The 21,111-nt window shown below is 40.5% G+C and overlaps 1 protein-coding gene across 6 annotated transcripts in view; it reads right to left on the bottom strand.

The window, feature by feature from the left end:
- Nucleotides 1-6,296: 6,296 nt before the first annotated feature.
- LOC133634127 (VPS10 domain-containing receptor SorCS1) overlaps nt 6,297-21,111 on the bottom strand; it is a 499,576-nt gene continuing 484,761 nt past the window's right edge. For 2 of the 6 annotated variants that reach the window (XM_062027159.1, XM_062027160.1), the window contains exons 25-27: nt 18,783-18,888; nt 18,116-18,273; nt 6,297-7,924 (exon numbers count right to left, since the gene is read on the bottom strand). In XM_062027159.1, coding sequence (XP_061883143.1) covers nt 7,863-7,924; nt 18,116-18,273; nt 18,783-18,888 — 326 coding nt within the window. In that variant the 3' untranslated portion in view covers nt 6,297-7,862. Of the gene's footprint in view, nt 7,925-14,722; nt 14,765-18,081; nt 18,274-18,782; nt 18,889-21,111 lie in introns of those variants that run through there. The other 4 variants (XM_062027161.1, XR_009821878.1, XR_009821879.1 and 1 more) reach the window with 4 other exon arrangements.

Below are 21,111 nucleotides of genomic sequence, written 5' to 3'. Positions count from 1 at the left end.
ACATGCCGGCAAAGCTGTGGGCGATCAGCAATCAGCGCACCTGGACCTGATGAGAGGAAGCTGTATAAAGGACCAGTGTACCCAAGGATCCATGCGGGAACTTAGTTTCTCAATGGTGTACCGTAAGCCTACTCGAGCTTGATGCTCTCTGTTTCCCACCGTGCCTGACTTCCTTGTTTGTCCTCCCTCAGTGCCCTCCCGAGTTTTGCCCTTGTTTGATTTCCCCTTTGGACTGCCTTCCTCGATCCTTGACCCTCGCCCAGACACGGACCTTGTCACTCTTCTCCTGCCCTGGACCACCTGCCTGCCCCACGGACTGCCTCGTTCCTTCGCTCTCAACACTTGGTAACACACACTTCAGCTAACTACACACATAGCCTCACACACACACACTCTTGGGTTTTGACACTCTCCATTTCCTTAGTTTCGTTAAATATATTGACTATATATATAATACATTATTGAACATTACTGCCCCCTGGTGTCTGAGCCGTCATCTCCCTCTGTTAAACCATAACAGTAATCCTCCCATTTACTCTCTGTAAAGCACCAGTTTTGGGCGCAGTTGGGTGTTCCAACAGGACAATGACCCCAAACACACGTCAAAAGTGGTAAAGGAATGGCTAAATCAGGCTAGAATTAAGGTTTTAGAATGGCCTTCCCAAAGTCCTGACTTAAACGTGTGGTGGACAATGCTGAAGAAACAAGTCCATGTCAGAAAACCAACATATTTAGCTGAACTGCACCAATTTTGACAAGAGGAGTGGTCAAAAACTCAACCAGAAGCTTGCCAGAAGCTTGTGGATGCCTACCAAAAGTGCCTTATTGCAGTGAAACTTGCCAAGGGACATGTAACCAAATATTAACATTGCTGTATGTATACTTTTGACCCAACAGATTTGGAAAACTCTAGACAGCCATGACATTATGTTCTTCACAAGTGTATGTAAACTTTTGACCACGGCTGTACATATGCGTACTAAGCACAGAAAAGTGTCAATTTGGGATATTTTCAATTAAGGAATACATTTACCATCAATGTCCAATATAATTTTCCTTTTAGGCACAAACTGTATCCATAAGAACATTTTTAAAACGCTACATTGGTATAAACAAATACCCTCTGAGGGTTTTCATCACTGATCTGACAGTTCCAGCACCTTCTAAACCCGTGGTTCTCAACTCGTGGCTCGTGACCCAAAGGGTTTTAGTGGGTTGCAGGTCTTCGCCTCGGCAAAACACGTACAAAAACAATCTTGTGCTTTTATTGTAAAGGGAACTGTTCATGGAGAAGTTGTCATTACCTCATTTGACAGAGGCAGAGCAGCAGAGTTTGTAAGAAGTAGGGGTGTCCCGAGCCGACATTGATACCGATCCAATATGAGCAAGAAAAAAATAACATTTTGGATTATACATCTCCGATACGCGCAGTCATGCAGCGTGTTTACGTGTGCAAAGCCGGACAGCCAGTTAACATCTACATGTTCTCCAATAAGCACACAGGGTTCGGGTCAGAATAATTGTATCTAAGTTATCGCAAAACGTTGTGTTTCAATGAGTTCCCGGCAAGTAGACAAAAGCTGTCTTTGATCTTACCAATCAAAAGGCTTGTAAAACTCCACTGTGTAGGATGGGAAGCGGCATGAAGGCGTCGGTTTCTTTGATGTATTGTAATCCACAGGAGGATTTTGTCTTGACCCGAGATGTACAAAGCGGAGAGGAAGCAGGGCCTGACTCCCCTCCAGGCACCTTTTCTTTGAACTGTTTTATGATAAAGGCGATGGCTGTTTACGACCCCCCCTCCCTTAGAAACAGCTGTTGCCATGTAATCGGGGAAAAGTCCAAATAAAAGAGGAGGCGTACAATCTTTCGTCAGAGCGTGGTGGAAATTTAATTCTGACTCTGTTTGATTCATCGCTTCTTTGTCTGTTTAATAGATGTCATCAGTGTTTGAACCTGACAGTTGGTCTTTTAATGAATTTTAAATCAAGTCATTTGCAGAAGGTAAACATGGTAGGCTATAAGTTACTACGAGCAAGCAGCTACACAACAGCTTAGCACACAATGGTACATAAGCTACACATATGTAATGAGTGTCCTTAATTGAACAATATTGCAGTCTAAAACAGCACATTTGTTAAGATAACCAAGTATCGAATAGACATAGTTGCATAATATTGTCCCCGGGAACAAACGTGTCCGCATGATTTAACTTCCTGCATCATGAGCTTAATTAACTTAATGAATTATTGTGGCCATTAAGTGTCACCAAAAACAATTACCACTCCACTTTGACTTAAAGACAGCATGAGTCCATTCCAGATGGTTAATATTGAATAGGTCAGTGTATTTCATACCGACAATGTTCTCTGTAGTGTTGTCCCGATACCAATATTTTGATACCTGTATTTCGATAGATTTTGGTACTTTTCGATACTTTTCTAAATAAAGGGGACCACAAAAAATTGCATTACTGGCTTTATTATTAAACATATGTTTCTTATTGCAAGTTTGTCCTTAAATAAAATAGTGAAAATACAAGACAACTTGTCTTTTAATAGTAAGTAAGCAAACAAAGGCTCCTAATTTAGCTGCTGGCATATGCAGTAACATATTGTGTCATTTATCATTCTATTATTTTGTCAACATTATTAAGGACAAGCGGTAGAAAATTAATTATTGATCTACTTGTTCATTTACTTTTAATATCTGCTTACTTTCTCTTTCAGCATGCTCTATCTACACTTCTGTTAAAGTGTAATAATCACTTATTCTTCTGTTGTTTGATACTTTACATTAGTTTTGGATGATACAACACATTTAGGTATCAATCCGATACCAAGTCGTTACAGGATCATACATTGGTCATATTCAAAGTCCTCATGTTTCCAGGGACATATTTCCTGAGTTTATAAACATAATATAAATTAAAGAAGATTTCGTGATGCTAAAAAATATCGATGTAATCATAGAGGTATCGACTAGATACACACCTGTACTTGGTATCATTACAGTGGATGCCAGGTGTAGATCAACCAATGGTGTTTGTTTACATTGTGACGCCGGGGTGTGTAGTGAAGCATGTTTAGGTATTTCTCGACCAGTACCTTTTAGAGGCAGTATAGTACCGAATATGATTAATTAGTATCGCGGTACTATACTAATACCAGTATACCCTAGTTCACTGTTTGACTAATTTCATTTGATCAAACCTTTTCTAACATCTCGCACTACTAAACAATAAAAGTATGTATGATTCCTGCTGATATCGCATCAAGTCAATATCGGTATCAGCCATTAGTCGATCATTAGTCAGCAATATTAGTATCGTATCAAAAATGAATAGGTTGTTTAGGGATACCCCTTGTAAGGAGTAAGAAATATGTTGCCATTACGATGTTGAATGTTTCAGTCCTGTCTCTTGTTGAGTCGATATTACAAACCCCGTTTCCATGAGTTGGTAAATTGTGTTAGATGTAAATATAAACGGAATAAAATGATTTGCAAATACTTTTCAACCCATATTCAGTTGAATGCACTACAAAAACAAGATATTTGATGTTCAAACTCATTAACTTTATATTCTTTTTGCAAATAATCATTAACTTGGAATTTCATGGCTGCAACACATGCCAAAGTAGTTGGGAAAGGGCATGTTCACCACTGTGTTACATGACCTTTCCTTTTAACACCACTCAATAAATGTTTGGGAACTGAGGAGACACATTTGTTAAGCTTCTCAGGTGGAATTCTTTCCCATTCTTGCTTGATGTACAGCTTAAGTTGTTCAACAGTCCGGGGGTCTCCGTTGTGGTATTTTAGGCTTCATAATGTGCCACACATTTTCAATGGAAGACAGGTCTGGACTACAGGCAGGCCAGTCTAGTACCCACACTCATTTACTATGAAGCCACGTTGATGTAACACGTGGCTTGGCATTGTCTTGCTGAAATAAGCAGGGGCGTCCCTGGTAACGTTGCTTGGATGGCAACATATGTTGCTCCAAAACCTGTATGTACCTTTCAGCATTAATGGTGCCTTCACAGATGTGTAAGTTACCCATGTCTTGGGCACTAATACACCCCCATACCATCACAGATGCTGGCTTTTCAACTTTGCGCCTATAACAATCCGGATGGTTCTTTTCCTCTTTGGTCCGGAGGACACAACGTCCACAGTTTCCAAAAACAATTTGAAATGTGGACTCGTCAGACCACAGAACACTTTTCCACTTTGCATCAGTCCATCTTAGATGAGCTCGGGCCCAGCGAAGCCGGCGGCAGTTCTGGGTGTTGTTGATAAATGGCTTTCGTGTTGCATAGTAGAGTTTTTAACTTGGACTTACAGATGTAGCGACAAACTGTAGTTACTGACAGTGGGTTTCTGAAGTGTTCCTGAGCCCATGTGGTGATATCCTTTACACACTGATGTCACTTTTTTATGCATTCCCGCCTAAAGGATCGAATGTCATGGGCTTAGCCGCTTACGTGCGGTGATTTCTCCAGATTCTCTGAACCTTTTGATGATATGATGGACCATAGATGGTGGAATCCCTAAATTTCTTGCAATAGTTTGTTGAGAAATGTTGTTCTTAAACTGCTGGACAATCTGCTCACGCATTTGTTCACAAAGTGGTGACCCTCACCCCATCCTTGTTTGTGAATGACTCAGGATTTCATGGAAGCTGCTTTTATACCCAATCATGGCACCCACCTGTTCCCAATTAGCCTGTTCACCTTTGGGATGATCCAAATAAGTGTTTGATGAGCATTCCTCAACTTCCTCAGTCTTTTTTGCCACTTTTGCCAGCTTTTCTGAAACATGTTGCAGGCATCAAATTCCAAATGAGTGAATATTTGAAAAAAATAAAGTTTTGCAGTATCTTGTCTTTCTAGTGCATTCAATCGAATATAAGTTGAAAAGGATTTGCAAATCATTGTATTCTGTTTTTATTTACGATTTACACAACGTGCCAACTTCACTTCTTTTGGGTTTCGTAAAATCTCAGATGTACAATCAAGTGTACATTATCTTTATTGTCAGCCACAAGAACCATTTGCTCATAATTTTTTAATAATTGTCATATTTTAAAGGTGTTAAAAATCGCTAATGACAACCGCTACCGTGTGTATAAGAAGATCAAAGTAAATTACAATTTAGCTAATGCATTTGTTGAAAAATACAATGTTTGATGAAGTTTTAATGTCACATAAATTATTTTCCATCTTAGGCGAGCTATAATCAGGGGCGCCCGTGGCAAAATTGGGGCCCGAAACCCGCCCCCATTACAATTTTCTTTATTTATTTGAAAACATTTTTTGAAGTCAAACATGAATTTATTGTGAAGCATGTTTTGTACTAAAAAAAATGGAAATAAATTGTGAAAGTGAAAATAATGCATTACTTTAGTGGAAAAAACAAACAAATTCAACACCACGGAGGACCATGTGAGTTATATATATTTGTGGGATCTGAGCCGAGGATGTCATTGTGGCTTGTGCAGCCCTTTGAGACACCTGTGATTAACCCTTGTGTAATGTTCATATTGTTGTTACTCAGCCAGCGTTTGTGGGTCTGATGGACCCGTTGCCATAATCAAACATTTTTATGTTAAAATACTGAACAGATGTTTACCTTATCCCAATAAACATCTGTTCAGTATTTTAACATAAAAGTGTTTGCTTGTGAGGCATTAAAAGCCACAAAGTGCAACGGGTCCGTCAGACCCACAAACGCTGGCTGAGTAACAACAATATGAACGTTGCACGGAAAATTTCTCTGCCAGTTTCTGCATCCCACTGGGATTCTTCTTTTGTGTTTCTGCACCTGCGGTTCCCACACAAGGTTGCAACATTGTTTGTCAACGCTGTCTGCTCTCATTTTCTCGCACAATTGACCCTCTGATGTTCTGTGTACCTACACTCTGTCCGTCTCCTGTCTAGGCCCGCTGTGTGTGTGTGTGTGTGTGTGTGTGTGTGTGTGTGTGTGTGTGTGTGTGTGTGTGTGTGTGTGGTACACAGAACATCAATTTCAACACTTCTATTAGTCCAGTGGACCCGGACATCTTATATACACTACCGTTCAAATGTTTGGGGTCACATTGAAATGTCCTTATTTTTGAAGGAAAAGCACTGTACTTTTCAATGAAGATAACTTTAAACTAGTCTTAACTTTAAAGAAATACACTCTATACATTGCTAATGTGGTAAATGACTATTCTAGCTGGAAATTTCTGGGTTTTGGTGCAATATCTACATAGGTGTATAGAGGCCCATTTCCAGCAACTATCACTCCAGTGTTCTAATGGTACAATGTGTTTGCTCATTGGCTCAGAAGGCTAATTGATGATTAGAAAACCCTTGTGCAATCATGTTCACACATCTGAAAACAGTTTAGCTCGTTACAGAAGCTACAAAATTGACCTTCCTTTGAGCAGATTGAGTTTCTGGAGCATCACATTTGTGGGGTCAATTAAACGCTCAAAATGGCCAGAAAAAGAGAACTTTCATCTGAAACTCGACAGTCTATTCTTGTTCTTAGAAATGAAGGCTATTCCACAAAATTGTTTGGGTGACCCCAAACTTTTGAACGGTAGTGTATATGTGTAGGGGTGGGTGTATGGTGTGTGGTCATTAAATATATATTCTGATATATGTTCTTCACAGAAAATGAGCCAAAGTCAGTGAGTCTCAGTTTGAAAAATTAATTAATTGTATCGTTTTTCTTTTAATAAAAAATGAAAACGGGTCCCACAGACCCGAACACCACACATAAATAAACTTTGATTGATTGATATCGCAGGGCGCTATAGGGAAGGGCGGCCCTGGTTATTAAAATTGTTATACTTTATTTACAGATGTTCATTTTTACAGTGCTTCAAAGTAGGCAATTCAACTGCAGTTTCTTAAAGAACTTGTTATATTTCTGTCGAGCTAGAGGAGAGACATATTTTGGAGTTTGTGGGTAAAAATGTATTGTTCCTGAAATTGTACTGGCATTTTGCGCTGCCTAAAATTCAAACCGCCCTCGTTTTTTCCTTAAATTACATATTTGAGAAATTATCATACGAAAAGTAGCGTAGGTGCCGCAACCAAACCAGTTGAGAACCACTGTTTGAAGTCAACCAAAATGTCCTGCTTCTCCTAACTAAACAAGGATTTAAAATGTCCTAAGATATGCAAAGCATCGATCGGACTTTGACATCTAAGATTCCGAACATACGGCAAAAAACAAGAGTTCTACACGAAAGAGCTAACCATCCATAGAGCCTGCAAGAATATGTGCTAATACATTTAAAAACTGGTAAGTTTCTAATCATAAGCATTACCAGAGGCATAAGCTGAAAATCAAAGTTATTAGAAAGAAATAAAAACATGTACCCCACTATTTCAATAGAAAATGTGCATTGTGCCATATTACCGCCCACCCCCCGACCCCAAAAAAAATTCTAAAGTATTTTATTCAGAATTATATAATTTCTGTTTTGTATAACACTTGAAATACATATAATTAACACATATTTTACATTCATGATTTACAAATCAGCTCTAATTTACTTTCAATTTAAATAACACTATTTTAATGAATATACTGCTGCTATGTGTTTGTCATATCATATTAAAAAAACAAGTGTCTCAATGTAGGCAAAACCAAAATCTCATAATCGTAATTCCTTCTCGATCATAAGACATTGTAGAAAAAGTTCATAATTTATATGATAAATTGTATGTTTAAAGAAAACAATGACGTGTTTCTTCTAGTATGTCAGTGAGATCCAACATGCACGGGTATAAAGCTCAAAAACCATAAAGTCCCAGAATGATTCAAACCATGAACGGCGCAGCACCAGTCCAGTCCAAAGGTTACACGACATATGTGGGGAGTTCTGCAGAGAATGTCACATGAACGGGAGGTTTCTTACATCCTAGGAGAAAGGAAACAGTAAAACCATGAATTAGATCATTTTCTGTAAGGCAAAATGTACATTGTGTTTTGGGGATATACTGTTCCACACAAAGGGTCATGGGAGGGGTTGGCACACATTAGGTTATCTTGCAGTGGATGAGCACTAAAACAAGGTCAGTACATCGAACATAACAGCTTACAAGGTTAAAGTTGTTTTTTGACTCCCTGAAGAAATTATTTAGCGAGACACATGTTAAAATTTGGTGCAAGGATTCTCAAACTGGAAAACATATACCGTATTTTTCGGACTATAAGGCGCACTTAAAATCCTTTATTTTTCTAAAAACTCGACGGTGCCCTTTATGTACGGAATCATTTTGGTTGTGCTTACCAACCTCGGAGCTATTTTATTTGGTACATGGTGAAATGATAAGTGTGAACAGTAGATGGCAGTCACACATAAGAGATGTGTGTAGACTGCAATGTAACTCAAGTAAACAACACCAACATGTTCCATTGAAAATATATAACTTTACACACGGCGCTCCAAAACCTATCAAAATGTTTTAGTACGACTTTGGTAAGCTATGAAGCCACACCGCTTGATGGACTGTACTGTGCTTCAACATACGAGTATTATTATGGTGTGTGTATAAGGTAAGACAGGGGTGTCCAAACATTTTGACTTGGGGGCTGCATTGGGCTAAAGAAATGTCGCTGAGGGCCGACTGCATGTAAAGTAACATTATATATAAATATATATTATATATACATACATACATACACACACACAGAATATATTAATATACGTGGATATTAAGACAATGCAAAAGTTTGACTTCTACCTTGTTTACTTCTGTGACAACCTCCTTAAAGTTTTGTATTCAATCAGAATTATCAAGCAGCTTAAATGCACCAAACATGGATACGTGTGGAGAGTGTTAAGCATGTTCCCATCATGCTTTGTAATGGATTTAATTGGGTGTAATTTAGATTTTTTTTTTTTAATGGTGAATGGATGGTTTTTTTTTATAATACCCACAAAGTTCAGTGACCATGTCTGTTTGCATTTTGTGTTGGTTGGATTTGTTTTTAGATTTTTTTTTTTTGCACCATGACCAGGGAAGGTTGTTTGCATTTGGTCATATAAATAGATGCTGCACATTCCTAAAATAAAAAGTATTTGACCAGGAAAAACTCCTGATGTCCATTAGATTGTGTTAAAAATAGTAGCATTTAACATGAATATAAGATTCTTTATTAAACTCATGACGTTTTGCAGGCCAATTTGAAGACGCCGGCGGGCCGCATTTGGCCCGCGGGCCGTACTTTGGACACTCCTGAAGTAAGGCATATTATCTGGCGTTTTGTTTTGCAATATTATGCAAAAGCAACTTTTCTTACCGTCTGTTACCTGCTGATCTGTATTTGGGATCTGCATAAGTCCTGTAAAAATTGCGCGCTTCCGCCTTTGTAGTCCGTGACGACGTCGTAGTCGATAAGCTTCTTCTTTTTCTCTATCTTCTTGTTATGGGACATTCATCCTGCGCTGTTGCTATTTCTAATATAAAGTAGTGTAAAGTTCTTACTTATACCTGTCAGTAAACTCGCCATGAAAGCGCTAAAACATACCGGTGTAGTGAGTTTACATTATTCACCCAAGTGACTTTAGTTATTAGAGAGTTCCGGTTGGATGTTTTTCCAGCGTTGTTCTTTCTCTCTACTGTAAATTAAATTTGAAAAATACTACCAAATATCCTAACAGCCATTTATCAGATTTACCATGACACTGTTTTCTTGCAAAGGTGCAGTGTGCTTCATATCAAGTGTTTTCATGTAACAACAACCAAAAGTATGATTTCACTAGTAAGCATCTAATAGTGATCTCCTTCGGCAACTACCGCCACTTTACCCACATAACACTGCTTTGAGGGGGTTAAGTTGATCCTTGTATAGTTGTTCAAGTGTTTGTGACGTTTCAGCATCTTTTGACATAGATTTTTGACTTTGACATTATCATTCCATTTACTTTAACTGCAATGTTTACAAAGGCTTCCCTCCTCGATGGCGTCACATCCGGGTATCAACATTGCATACATTTCCATCCACCGGCTTTAAGCGGGCATTAAATTGATCGTTCTGGAGACACAAATCGTTGAACTTTTACTTACCCATCTTATGCATGTAATTCTGCAAAATCTAAATGCTGAACCTTAATGTTAAATTGAAATACAAATGTTGAATCTAAATGGTGAATTAAAATATAAATACCAAGGTTAAATCCAAACATTAAATATAAATAGTACTTAATTAATGCTTAATCTAAATGCAAAATGTAATACTTAATCTAAATGGCAAATCTAAATGTCCATCCATAATCTTAATGTAAACATTACATCCAAACTTTAAATTTAAATATATCTACATGCATCATAAACAATGCTAAATGCCAACTCTTAATGTTAAATCTAAATGTAAATGTTTAAATTTAAATGCCAAATCCAAATGTTGATTCTAAATGCTAAATCGAATTGTTGAATTTAAATGCCAAATCTAAATGTTGAATCTAAATATATCCATCCGTCCATCCATTTTGTTCCGCTTATCCGAGGTCGGGTTGCGGGGGCAGCAGCCTAAGCAGAGAAGCCCAGACTTCCCTCTCCCCAGCCACTTCGTCCAGCTCCTCCCGGGGGATCCCAAAGCGTTCCCAGGCCAGTCGGGAGACAAAGTCTTCCCAACGTGTCCTGGGTCTTCCCCGTGGCCTCCTACCGGCCGGACGTGCCCCCAAACACCTCCCTAGGGAGGCGTTCGGGTGGCATCCTGACCAGATGCCCGAACCACCTCAACTGGCTCTTCTCGATGTGGAGGAGCAGCGGATTTACTCTGAGCTCCTCCCAGATGACAGAGCTTCTCACCCTATCTCTAAGGGAGAGCCCCGCCACCCGGCGGAGGAAACTCATTTTGGCCGCTTGTACCCGTGATCTTGTCCTTTCGGTCATAACCCAAAGCTCATGACCATAGGTGTGGATGGGAACGTAGATCGACCGGTAAATTGAGAGCTTTGCCTTCCGGCTCAGCTCCTTCTTCACCACAATGGATCGATACAGCGTCCGCATTACTGAAGACTACGCACCGATCCGGCTTAACTTTGAGCTCCTCCCGGATGGCAGAGCTTCTCACCCTATCTCTAAGGGAGAGCCACGCCACCCGGCGGAGGAAACTCATTTTGGCCGCTTGTACCCGTGATCTTGTCCTTTCGGTCATAACCCAAAGCTCATGACCATAGGTGAGGATGGGAACGTAGATCGACTGGTAAATTGAGAGCTTTGCCTTCCGGCTCAGCTCCTTCTTCACCACAATGGATCGATACAGCGTCCGCATTACTGAAGACTACGCACCGATCCGGCTTAACTTTGAGCTCCTCCCGGATGGCAGAGCTTCTCACCCTATCTTTAAGGGAGAGACCCACCACCCGGCGGAGGAAACTCATTTCGGCCGTTTGTACCCGTGATCTTGTCCTTTCGGTCATAACCCAAAGCTCATGACCATAGGTGAGGATGGGAACGTGGATCGACCGGTAAATTGAGAGCTTTGCCTTCCGGCTCAGCTCCTTCTTCACCACAATGGATCGATACAGCGTCCACATTACTGAAGACTACGCACCGATCCGGCTTAACTTTGAGCTCCTCCCGGATGGCAGAGCTTCTCACCCTATCTCTAAGGGAGAGACCCACCACCCGGCGGAGGAAACTCATTTCGGCCGTTTGTACCCGTGATCTTGTCCTTTCGGTCATAACCCAAAGCTCATGACCATAGGTGAGGATGGGAACGTGGATCGACCGGTAAATTGAGAGCTTTGCCTTCCGGCTCAGCTCCTTCTTCACCCCAATGGATCGATACAGCGTCCGCATTACTGAAGACTACGCACCGATCCGGCTTAACTTTGAGCTCCTCCCGGATGGCAGAGCTTCTCACCCTATCTCTAAGGGAGAGCCACGCCACCCGGCGGAGGAAACTCATTTTGGCCGCTTGTACCCGTGATCTTGTCCTTTCGGTCATAACCCAAAGCTCATGACCATAGGTGAGGATGGGAACGTAGATCGACCGGTAAATTGAGAGCTTTGCCTTCCGGCTCAGCTCCTTCTTCACCACAATGGATCGATACAGCGTCCACATTACTGAAGACTACGCACCGATCCGGCTTAACTTTGAGCTCCTCCCGGATGGCAGAGCTTCTCACCCTATCTCTAAGGGAGAGACCCACCACCCGGCGGAGGAAACTCATTTCGGCCGTTTGTACCCGTGATCTTGTCCTTTCGGTCATAACCCAAAGCTCATGACCATAGGTGAGGATGGGAACGTGGATCGACCAGTAAATTGAGAGCTTTGCCTTCCAGCTCAGCTCCTTCTTCACCACGACGGATCAATACAGCGTCCGCATTACTGAAGATGCCGCACCGACCCGCCTGTCGATCTCACGATCCACTCCTCCCCCACTCGTGAGCAAGACTTCGAGGTATTTGAACTATTCCACTTGGGGCAAGATCTCCTCCCCGACTTGGAGATGGCACTCCACCCTTTCCCGGGCGAGAACCATGGACTCGGGACTTGGAGGTGCTGATTCTCATCCCAGTCGCTCCACACTCGGCTGCGAACCGATCCAGTGAGACCTGAAGATCCTGGCCAGTTGAAGCCATCAGGACCACATCATCTGCTCTTATCTCTTATCTCATCATCTGTTAAATCTAAGTGTTAAATCTAAATGCTGAATCAAATGTTAAACCAGCGGGCACAGACTTGCCCACACCACTCCTGATCTGTGAATGCAGATGTGCAGTGCAGGGATAGAGCGAAATAGGAACAGATGACTAATGCCAGATTAAATCAAATAACGGTGCATGTTGTTGAAAGGATTACCTTCAAATGTGTGCAAATTTGCATGAAAAAGTGGAAAACAAGGCAATCACACACCGGGGGAAAGCTTAACTAAGGCATAGCCGGTGAAAATAATGCTTCGAACATCTCTCTTGGTTCTTTCACCGTGTTAGTGTGCATGAATATTTGCATTCATGATTTCGCTGTGCTGTTACTCCATTGTGTTGTCAGATATGATCTTAATTTTTTTGGAAACAACACAATCATTACCATGACCCCGACTTAAAGGCCTACTGAAACCCACTACTACCGACCACGCAGTCTGATAGTTTATATATCAATGATGAAATCTTAACATTGCAACACATGCCAACACGGCCGGGTTAACTTATAAAGTGCAATTTTAAATTTCCCGGGAAACTTCCGGCTGAAAACGTCTATGTATGATGACGTTTGCGCGTGACGTCAAGGGTTGAAGCGGAAGTATTGGGACACCACTGTATCCCAATACAAACAGCTCTGTTTTCATCGCAAAATTCCACAGTATTCTGGACATCTGTGTTGGTGAATCTTTTGCAATTTGTTCAATTAACAATGAAGACTGCAAAGAAGAAAGCTGTAGGTGGGATCGGTGTATTAGCGGCTGGCTGCAGCAACACAACCAGGAGGACTTTGAGTTGGATGGCAGACGCGCTATCCGACGCTAGCCGCCGATCGCACCGATGATTGTGGTGAAATCCTCCGTCGCGCCGTCCATCGCTGGAATGCAGGTGAGCACGAGTGTTGATGAGCAGATGAGGGCTAGCGTAGGTGGAGAGCTAATGTTTTTAGCATAGCTCTGTCGAGGTCCCGTAGCTAAGTTAGCTTCAATGGCGTCGTTAGCAACAGCATTGCTAGGCTTCGCCAGGCTGGAGAGCATTAACCGTGTGGTTACAGGTCCAGTGTTTGGTAGTATTGTTGATCTTCTGTCTATCCTTCCAGTCAGGGGCTTATTTCTTTTGTTTCTATCTGCAGTTAAGCACGATGCTATCACGTTAGCTCCGTAGCTAAAGTGCTTCGCCGATGTATTGTCGGGGGGATAAAAGTCACTGTGAATGTCCATTTCGCGTTCTCGACTCTCATTTTCAAGAGGATATAGTATCCGAGGTGGTTCAAAATACAAATCCGTGATCCACAATAGAAAAAGGAGAAAGTGTGGAATCCAATGAGCCAGCTTGTACCTAAGTTACGGTCAGAGCGAAAAAAAGATGCATCCTGCACTGCACTCTAATCCTTCACTCTCATGTTCCTCATCCACAAATCTTTCATCCTCACTCAAATTAATGGGGTAATCGTCGCTTTCTCGGTCTGAATCGCTCTCGCTGCTGGTGTAAACAATGTGCAAATGTGAAGAGCCTTTCAACCTGCGACGTCACGCTACTTCCGGTACAGGCAAGTCTTTTTTTATCAGCGACCAAAAGTTGCGAACTTTATCGTCGATGTTCTCTACTAAATCCTTTCAGCAAAAATATGGCAATATCGCGAAATGATCAAGTATGACACATAGAATGGATCGGCTATCCCCGTTTGAATAAGAACATTTAATTTCAGTAGGCCTTTAAACAAGTTGAAAAACTTATTCGGGTGTTACCATTTAGTGGTCAATTGTACGGAATATGTACTGTACTGTGCAATCTACTAATAAAAGTCCCAATCAATCAATCAAGATCACTGTCTTGTCAAAATTGCTTGTAGTAGTAGTTAGTTAACAAGCCATGCTTGAGCTCAGTTTTAAACAGGGTGAGTTGATGATTGGTCTTCAATGCTTGACGGAGTTAGCAACCATGACTAAGAATCATGGGTCTTAGAGAAAGGAACATTGAACAGAAAGAGTTGAGTCCTGATGCCTAAGAGAATGCAAAATTGCTGCACAGCTTTTTTTGTCCGCAAATGGCGGTCATACTTGTTCAGTCTCCATGCACTCCCGGAACAGATCGTTTAACTTCTAAAAAAACATAAAACAAAAAACACAGGATGAGATCCATGACACGACAAGTACAACTGCACTCTGAATTATTCAACCCCCATTGTAATAAGATGTTAAAAGCTTATTTTAAAAATAGTACTTCAACTTGGGAGTAATTTGAGATATGAGCTGTCTCTCCTTTTCTTATGCTTTAAGTTGCGAGCTTTAGAAGTAGCATTTCTACACAGCCTAGAGCCAGAGATCGTTACAATTCTGCCCTTCAACCATCGGAAATGAAAGGGTTTGTCCGAAGGAGGAGAGGACGACCGAATCAGAGAAAAAAAACTATTAAAAGCACGTCCTACCGGTGAGCAGTCAACCTGGCAAGTACGCCCGGTTGCAACACTGTCAAACCGTATAACATAGCATGCCTATGCGGCATGAAGCCACAAATGTACCACGTACAGTCACGGTTAAAAGTTTACATACACTTGTAAAGAACATAATGTCATGGCTGTCTTGAGTTTCCAATAATTTCTACAACTCTTATTTTTTTGTGATAGAGTGATTGGAGCATATACTTGTTGGTCACAAAAAACATTCATGAAGTTTGGTTCTTTTATGAATTTATTATGGGTTTACTGAAAATGTGACCAAATCTGCTGGGTCAAAAGTATACACACAGCAATGTTAATATTTGCTTACATGTCCCTTGGCAAGTTTCACTGCAATAAGGCACTTTTGGTAGCCATCCGCAAGCTTCTGGTTGAGTTTTTGACCACACATCTGGACAAAATTGGTACAGTTCAGCTAAATTTGTTGTTTTTCTGACATGGACTTGTTTCTTCAGCATTGTCCACACGTTTAAGTCAGGACTTTGGGAAGGCCATTCTTAAATCTTAATTCTAGCCTGATTTAGCCATTCCTTTACCACTTTTGACGTGTGTTTGGGGGTCATTGTCCTGTTGGAACACATAACTGCGCCCAAAACTGGTGCTTTACAGAGAGTAAATGGGACAACGAAAAAGGAGGATTACTGTTATGGTTTAACAGAGGGAGATGACGGCTCAGACACCAGGGGGAAAGTAATGTTCAATAATGTATTATATATACCGTATTTTTCGGAGTATAAGTCGCTCCGGAGTATAAGTCGCACCGGTCGAAAATGCATAATAAAGAAGGAAAAAAACATATATAAGTCGCATTTTTTGGGAACATTTATTTGATAAAACCCAACACCAAGAATAGACATTTGAAAGGCAATTTAAAATAAATAAAGAATAGTGAACAACAGGCTGAATAAGTGTACGTTATATGACGCATAAATAACCAACTGAGAACATGCCTGGTATGTTAACGTAACATATTATGGTAAGAGTCATTCAAATAACTATAACATATAGAACATGCTATACGTTTACCAAACAATCTGTCACTCCTAATCGCTAAATCCCATGAAATCTTATACGTCTAGTCTCTTACGTGAAGGAGTTAAATAATATTATTTGATATTTTACGGTAATGTGTTAATAATTTCACACATAAGTCGCTCCTGAGTATAAGTCGCACCCCCGGCCAAACTATGAAAAAAACTGCGACTTATAGTCCGAAAAATACGGTAGTCAACATATATTGTTGGAACACCCAACTGCGCCCAAGACCCAACCTCCGGGCTGATGATTTTCGGTTGTCCTGAAGAATTTGGAGGTAATCCTCCTTTTTCATTGTCCCATTTACTCTCTGTAAAGCACCAGTTCCATTGGCAGCAAAACAGGCCCAGTGCATAATACTACCACCACCATGCTTGACGGTAGGGATGGTGTTCGTGGGATCAAAGGCCTTACCTTTTCTCTTCCAAACATATTGCTGGGTAATGTGGCCAAACAGCTCAATTCTTATTACATCTGACATCCCATGGACAAAGATAAGACCTTCTGGAGGAAAGTTCTATTGCTGTATGTCAGGGGTGTCCAAACTTTTTCCACTGAGGGCCGCACACTGAAAAATCAAAGCAAGCGGGGGCCATTTTGATATTTTTTAAATTTAAAAACCAATACAATATATGTATAAAAAATATACATTAAGGCCTCCACTCAGGCTTGATCCCGGGGACCCCAAAGGGTTTTGGTCCAAAAAATATTTAAAATGTGTCATTATTCAGTATTATTATCTCTAGATCAACATTAGGTCTATCTGTCAATATAACGTTTTTAAAGATTTAAGTCGTATGCTCTTTTTGTCAAAGAAAACCCTATTTTTTTATGGAAAAAACACAAAATATGCAATATTTTCACCCAATAAAATTTTTAAGAGAAATATTTCAGATTATATAATAATTGGAGCCTTAAAAAGGTCAATAACTCATAGCACCATTGATTTTAATTCATTATTATTTTTTGAGCAATGACACTTAAAAACAAATCACACAAAAATTATTGGGGAACCAAAAGGGTCCTACTCATTAAAGTGTTAAAAAATACTGTTTACTTTTAACACAATAATCTCGAGATCAACTTCAGATCTATCCGTCAATTATACGTTGTATTGTTGTTTATGTTTTTTGTTTGTTCGTTTTAAGCCCTTCTTTTAAAAAAAAAAAAAAAAAGCTAAATTTTTTATATGGCAAACACAAAATATGCAACATTTTCCCAAAAAAATATCTCAAAGTGCAATATTTAATGTGACGTAATTGGAGCCTTGGATAGGTCAATAATTCATAATAATATTGATGTTGATTCATTATTATTTTTTAAAGAAAGAAACAGCCTGCATGGCAGCTTTGTGTTATTAGAGTAAACATTGCAACATTTTCTTGTTACATTTCACCTGTTTGGTCTTTCATACCACTTTTTATGTTTTTAATTTTTTTAATCGTATTTTAAAATGGGCGCCGTGGGGCCATTAAAAAATGACCTGCGGGCCGCAAATGGCCCCCGGGCCGCACTTTGCACATCCCTGCTGTATGTATACTTTTGAGCAATCAGATATGGTCACGTTTCAGTTAACCCGAAATAAATTAATAAAGGAACCAAACTTCATGAATGGTGTTTGTGACCAACAAGTATGTGCTCCAATCACTCTATCACAAAAAAATAAGAGTTGTAGAATTTATTGGAAACTAAAGACAGACATATGTTCTTTAGAAGTGTATGTAAACTTTTGACCACGACTGTATGTAGAATCTGCAGATGATGTGTTTGACGTTTTTCAGTTTGTTCTGTCTCCTGATTTAACAAACTGGAACTGTGCGTGTTTTTTAGAAATATACGTTTAAGAACTTGGCAAACAAATACAATTAACAGTGGGTGTTTTATAATTTTTGAGTGCAAATGTAGATGGTTCACAACATGTGACAAATGACGACAAAATGCCAGAAATGGCGCCTTTTACCAACAGGCTGTGAGTTGAACGCCGTGTCCAGAGTCTCCAAAGAATGAACCAAGTCCCGCTGCGAGCCGGCCAAGGCCTCTGTTGGATTAGCTGGACTCATCATTTCTTGTTCCTTTTCGTTCTGCATCTGCGCATAGACGTTGAGGCCTGGGATCTTCCTTGAGAAAAGATTTACATTGAGGCAAATGGATGAAGGGTACAGCCTAACTGAAAAAACTAAAGAGGGGCCAAGACAGAGTCAACTTTATTTTTGTTTACTTTTTAATACCATTGAAACTTTATCTGTATGTGAATCGCCAATTCCTAGTAAAAAGGTTTTGCTGTTTTCTTTTGACCCTTTCGGCCCGATTCCCTTTGCAACAACACCTTTGTGAGGAGAGATATCTTCACATTGTAGAAAGGTCAACTGACTACATTCAAAGGGCTTCCTATCAATAAACAATGCTAACGGGCTGACATTTCTTCTGAAAAGAATGACCAAACAAAAGACTTCCAAGCTTTCCCAGAAAACGTGTGCAAATGGTTCTGGCTTTTGACGGGCGGCTGTCAACACAAGATTCCTCGGTTCGCTAAGCTGTCGGGTTCCGTCCTTAACAAGCTCTGACACCTTTTACCTCCTTGGCATGTGGTATCGATATAAAAAAAGGACATTTCATGAATATTTTACCTCTTGAATTTGTAGATGACAAACACGGCTAAACCGACAACCACGAGTGATAGCAGCATCAGCGTGGCCGAGGTACTGTGGTTCTCACTGCTGTCCACTAGGGGTGCTGTAGAGAAGACAAAGCGTAGATATCGTAAAAATCACTTCCACCGAGGGTTGTCCCGATACCAATAATTTGGTACCGGTACCAAAATGTATATCGATACTTTGATACTTTTCAAATTAAAAGGAACTACAAAAAAATGTCAATATTGGCTTTATTTTAACGGGAAATCTTACAATACAATAAACATATATTTCCTATTGCATTTAAAGAATAATTTTAGAAAATTAAAATATAAAAGAAAGGGTATTAGATAGAGATGTCCGATAATGGCTTTTTTTACCGATATCCGATATTCCGATATAATTTGAATTGGTGCAGTTAAGGCCCTGTGATGAGGTGGCGACTTGTCCAGGGTGTACCCCGCCTTCCGCCCTATTGTAGCTGAGATAGGCTCCAGCGCCCCCCGTGACCCCGAAGGGAATAAGCGGTAGAAAATGGATGGATGGATGGATGATGCAGTTAAAACAAGTCCCACAAATGCCATCTTCGTTGAAGAAAATGAGCTCCCTCTAAATTTAAGAAGAAACAAACTATCTTTGCTGTACTGGTCGACATTGAAGGGTTCTGAGGTAGAACAACCCGCAACAAATATTTTGGTGGACTGCTGGGAATACAGACAAAAACAAAAATGTGCAGGTTTTGGATGGCTCATTGAAAGTTCAGCAGCTCAGCTCAGTTTGAAAAAAGTGGAGTACAACCCGGTTTCAGTGTGGGGAGATGTCCCCCCTTGGATTCTACCAAGACCAAGGGAAGACATTGAATTAATAGAGAGAAGTAAAAAGGGTGGAAAGGTTAGGATGATGTGCCCATGGTCAAAACGTATGTGAACACAAGATTCTTAGGTTTCCTAAATATTCATAGAGACGGAGCTAAGGAGCCGATATTAGGAAAGTTGGGGCAGGTGTATATATTGCAGAGGAGACATTATGATTGAGGTGTCAATGTTACGTTTGCAGGAGGGAGTTGTGACGGCACAGAACCACAAGGGGGCAATATTGCTCTATGTCATACTTGCCAACTTTGAGACCTCCAAATTCGGGAGATTGGGGGGGGGGGGGGGTTGGGGGGGGATAGGGGGGAGCGGGGGGTGTATATTGTAGCGTCCCGGAAGAATTAGTGCTGCAAAGGGTTCTGGGTATTTGTTCTGTTGTGTTTATGTTGTGTTACGGTGCGGATGTTCTCCCGAAATGTGTTTGTCATTCTTGTTTGGTGTGGGTTCACAGTGTGGCGCATATTTGTAACAGTGTTAAAGTTGTTTATAGGGCTACCCTCAGTGTGACCTGTATGGCTGTTGACCAAGTATGCCTTGCAGTCACAAGTGAATGTGAAAAGCCGTGGATATTATGTGACTGGGACGGCATGCAAAGACAGTGCCTTTAAGGTTTATTGGCGCTCTGTACTGATACCGATAATTGTAAATCCGATACCGATAATTTCCGATTATACATTTGAAAGCATTTATCGGCCGATAATATCGGCAGTCCGATATTATCGGACATCCCTAGTATTACACACATGTTTTTTTTTGTTGCAATCAAAGAACAATTTACAATTTTCTATATTACATATAGTCTGCCATAATCAAGAATTAGGTTAGAATAAAAATAATGTTAAAACCCTATTGACATATTAAATGCTTCATGATTTATGGTTGCCATTCCTGGTCCGTGCTTTAAGAAAATACAATTATTAGTAAGTGCTAAAAACAAAACTATGGATAAATGTACACAGATAAGCCATGTAGCAGGTAAAACACATTTGTTAAAGATAAAAGACAAATTGTAGCAATTTGTTACCAAATTCTGTCATTTTACTTGCATTAGTTGATGTTAGATGGATCTTAACTCCGCTAATGTTTGGCATCAAGCCAAGCAGCTGAGATGTCCAGGTTTCTACATGTTATGTATCTACATGTGCACAACAGAGGAGCTGTTGACCTATAAATGTAGTGCGTCTGTTCAAGAGAATGGCAACGTGCTGTCTGAGTGACGTCAGTGAGTGAGTGGGCGAGTAAAGAGAGAGAGAAGTAGCGCGTGCACTGCGCAGTAGAGTGATGAACGGGTCCGGTTGTGTCCTGCATAAGCAACCAGATTGTCACGAATCGGCGGCCTCGTCATTCTGACCTGAAAGCAGAGCTTGGCAGACCCATTGTAAAGTAAAGTGTGTTACCCCCGATGAAAACATCGACCCTGACGGGAACGTGTGCCCTGTGCTCCTTGACGA

This window comes from Entelurus aequoreus, linkage group LG18 (assembly GCF_033978785.1).
Source record: "Entelurus aequoreus isolate RoL-2023_Sb linkage group LG18, RoL_Eaeq_v1.1, whole genome shotgun sequence".
In the NCBI taxonomy this organism is placed as follows: Eukaryota; Metazoa; Chordata; class Actinopteri; order Syngnathiformes; family Syngnathidae; genus Entelurus; species Entelurus aequoreus.
Note: the sequence above shows the minus strand (reverse complement) of the source record. Positions and strands in the feature narration are given on the sequence as shown.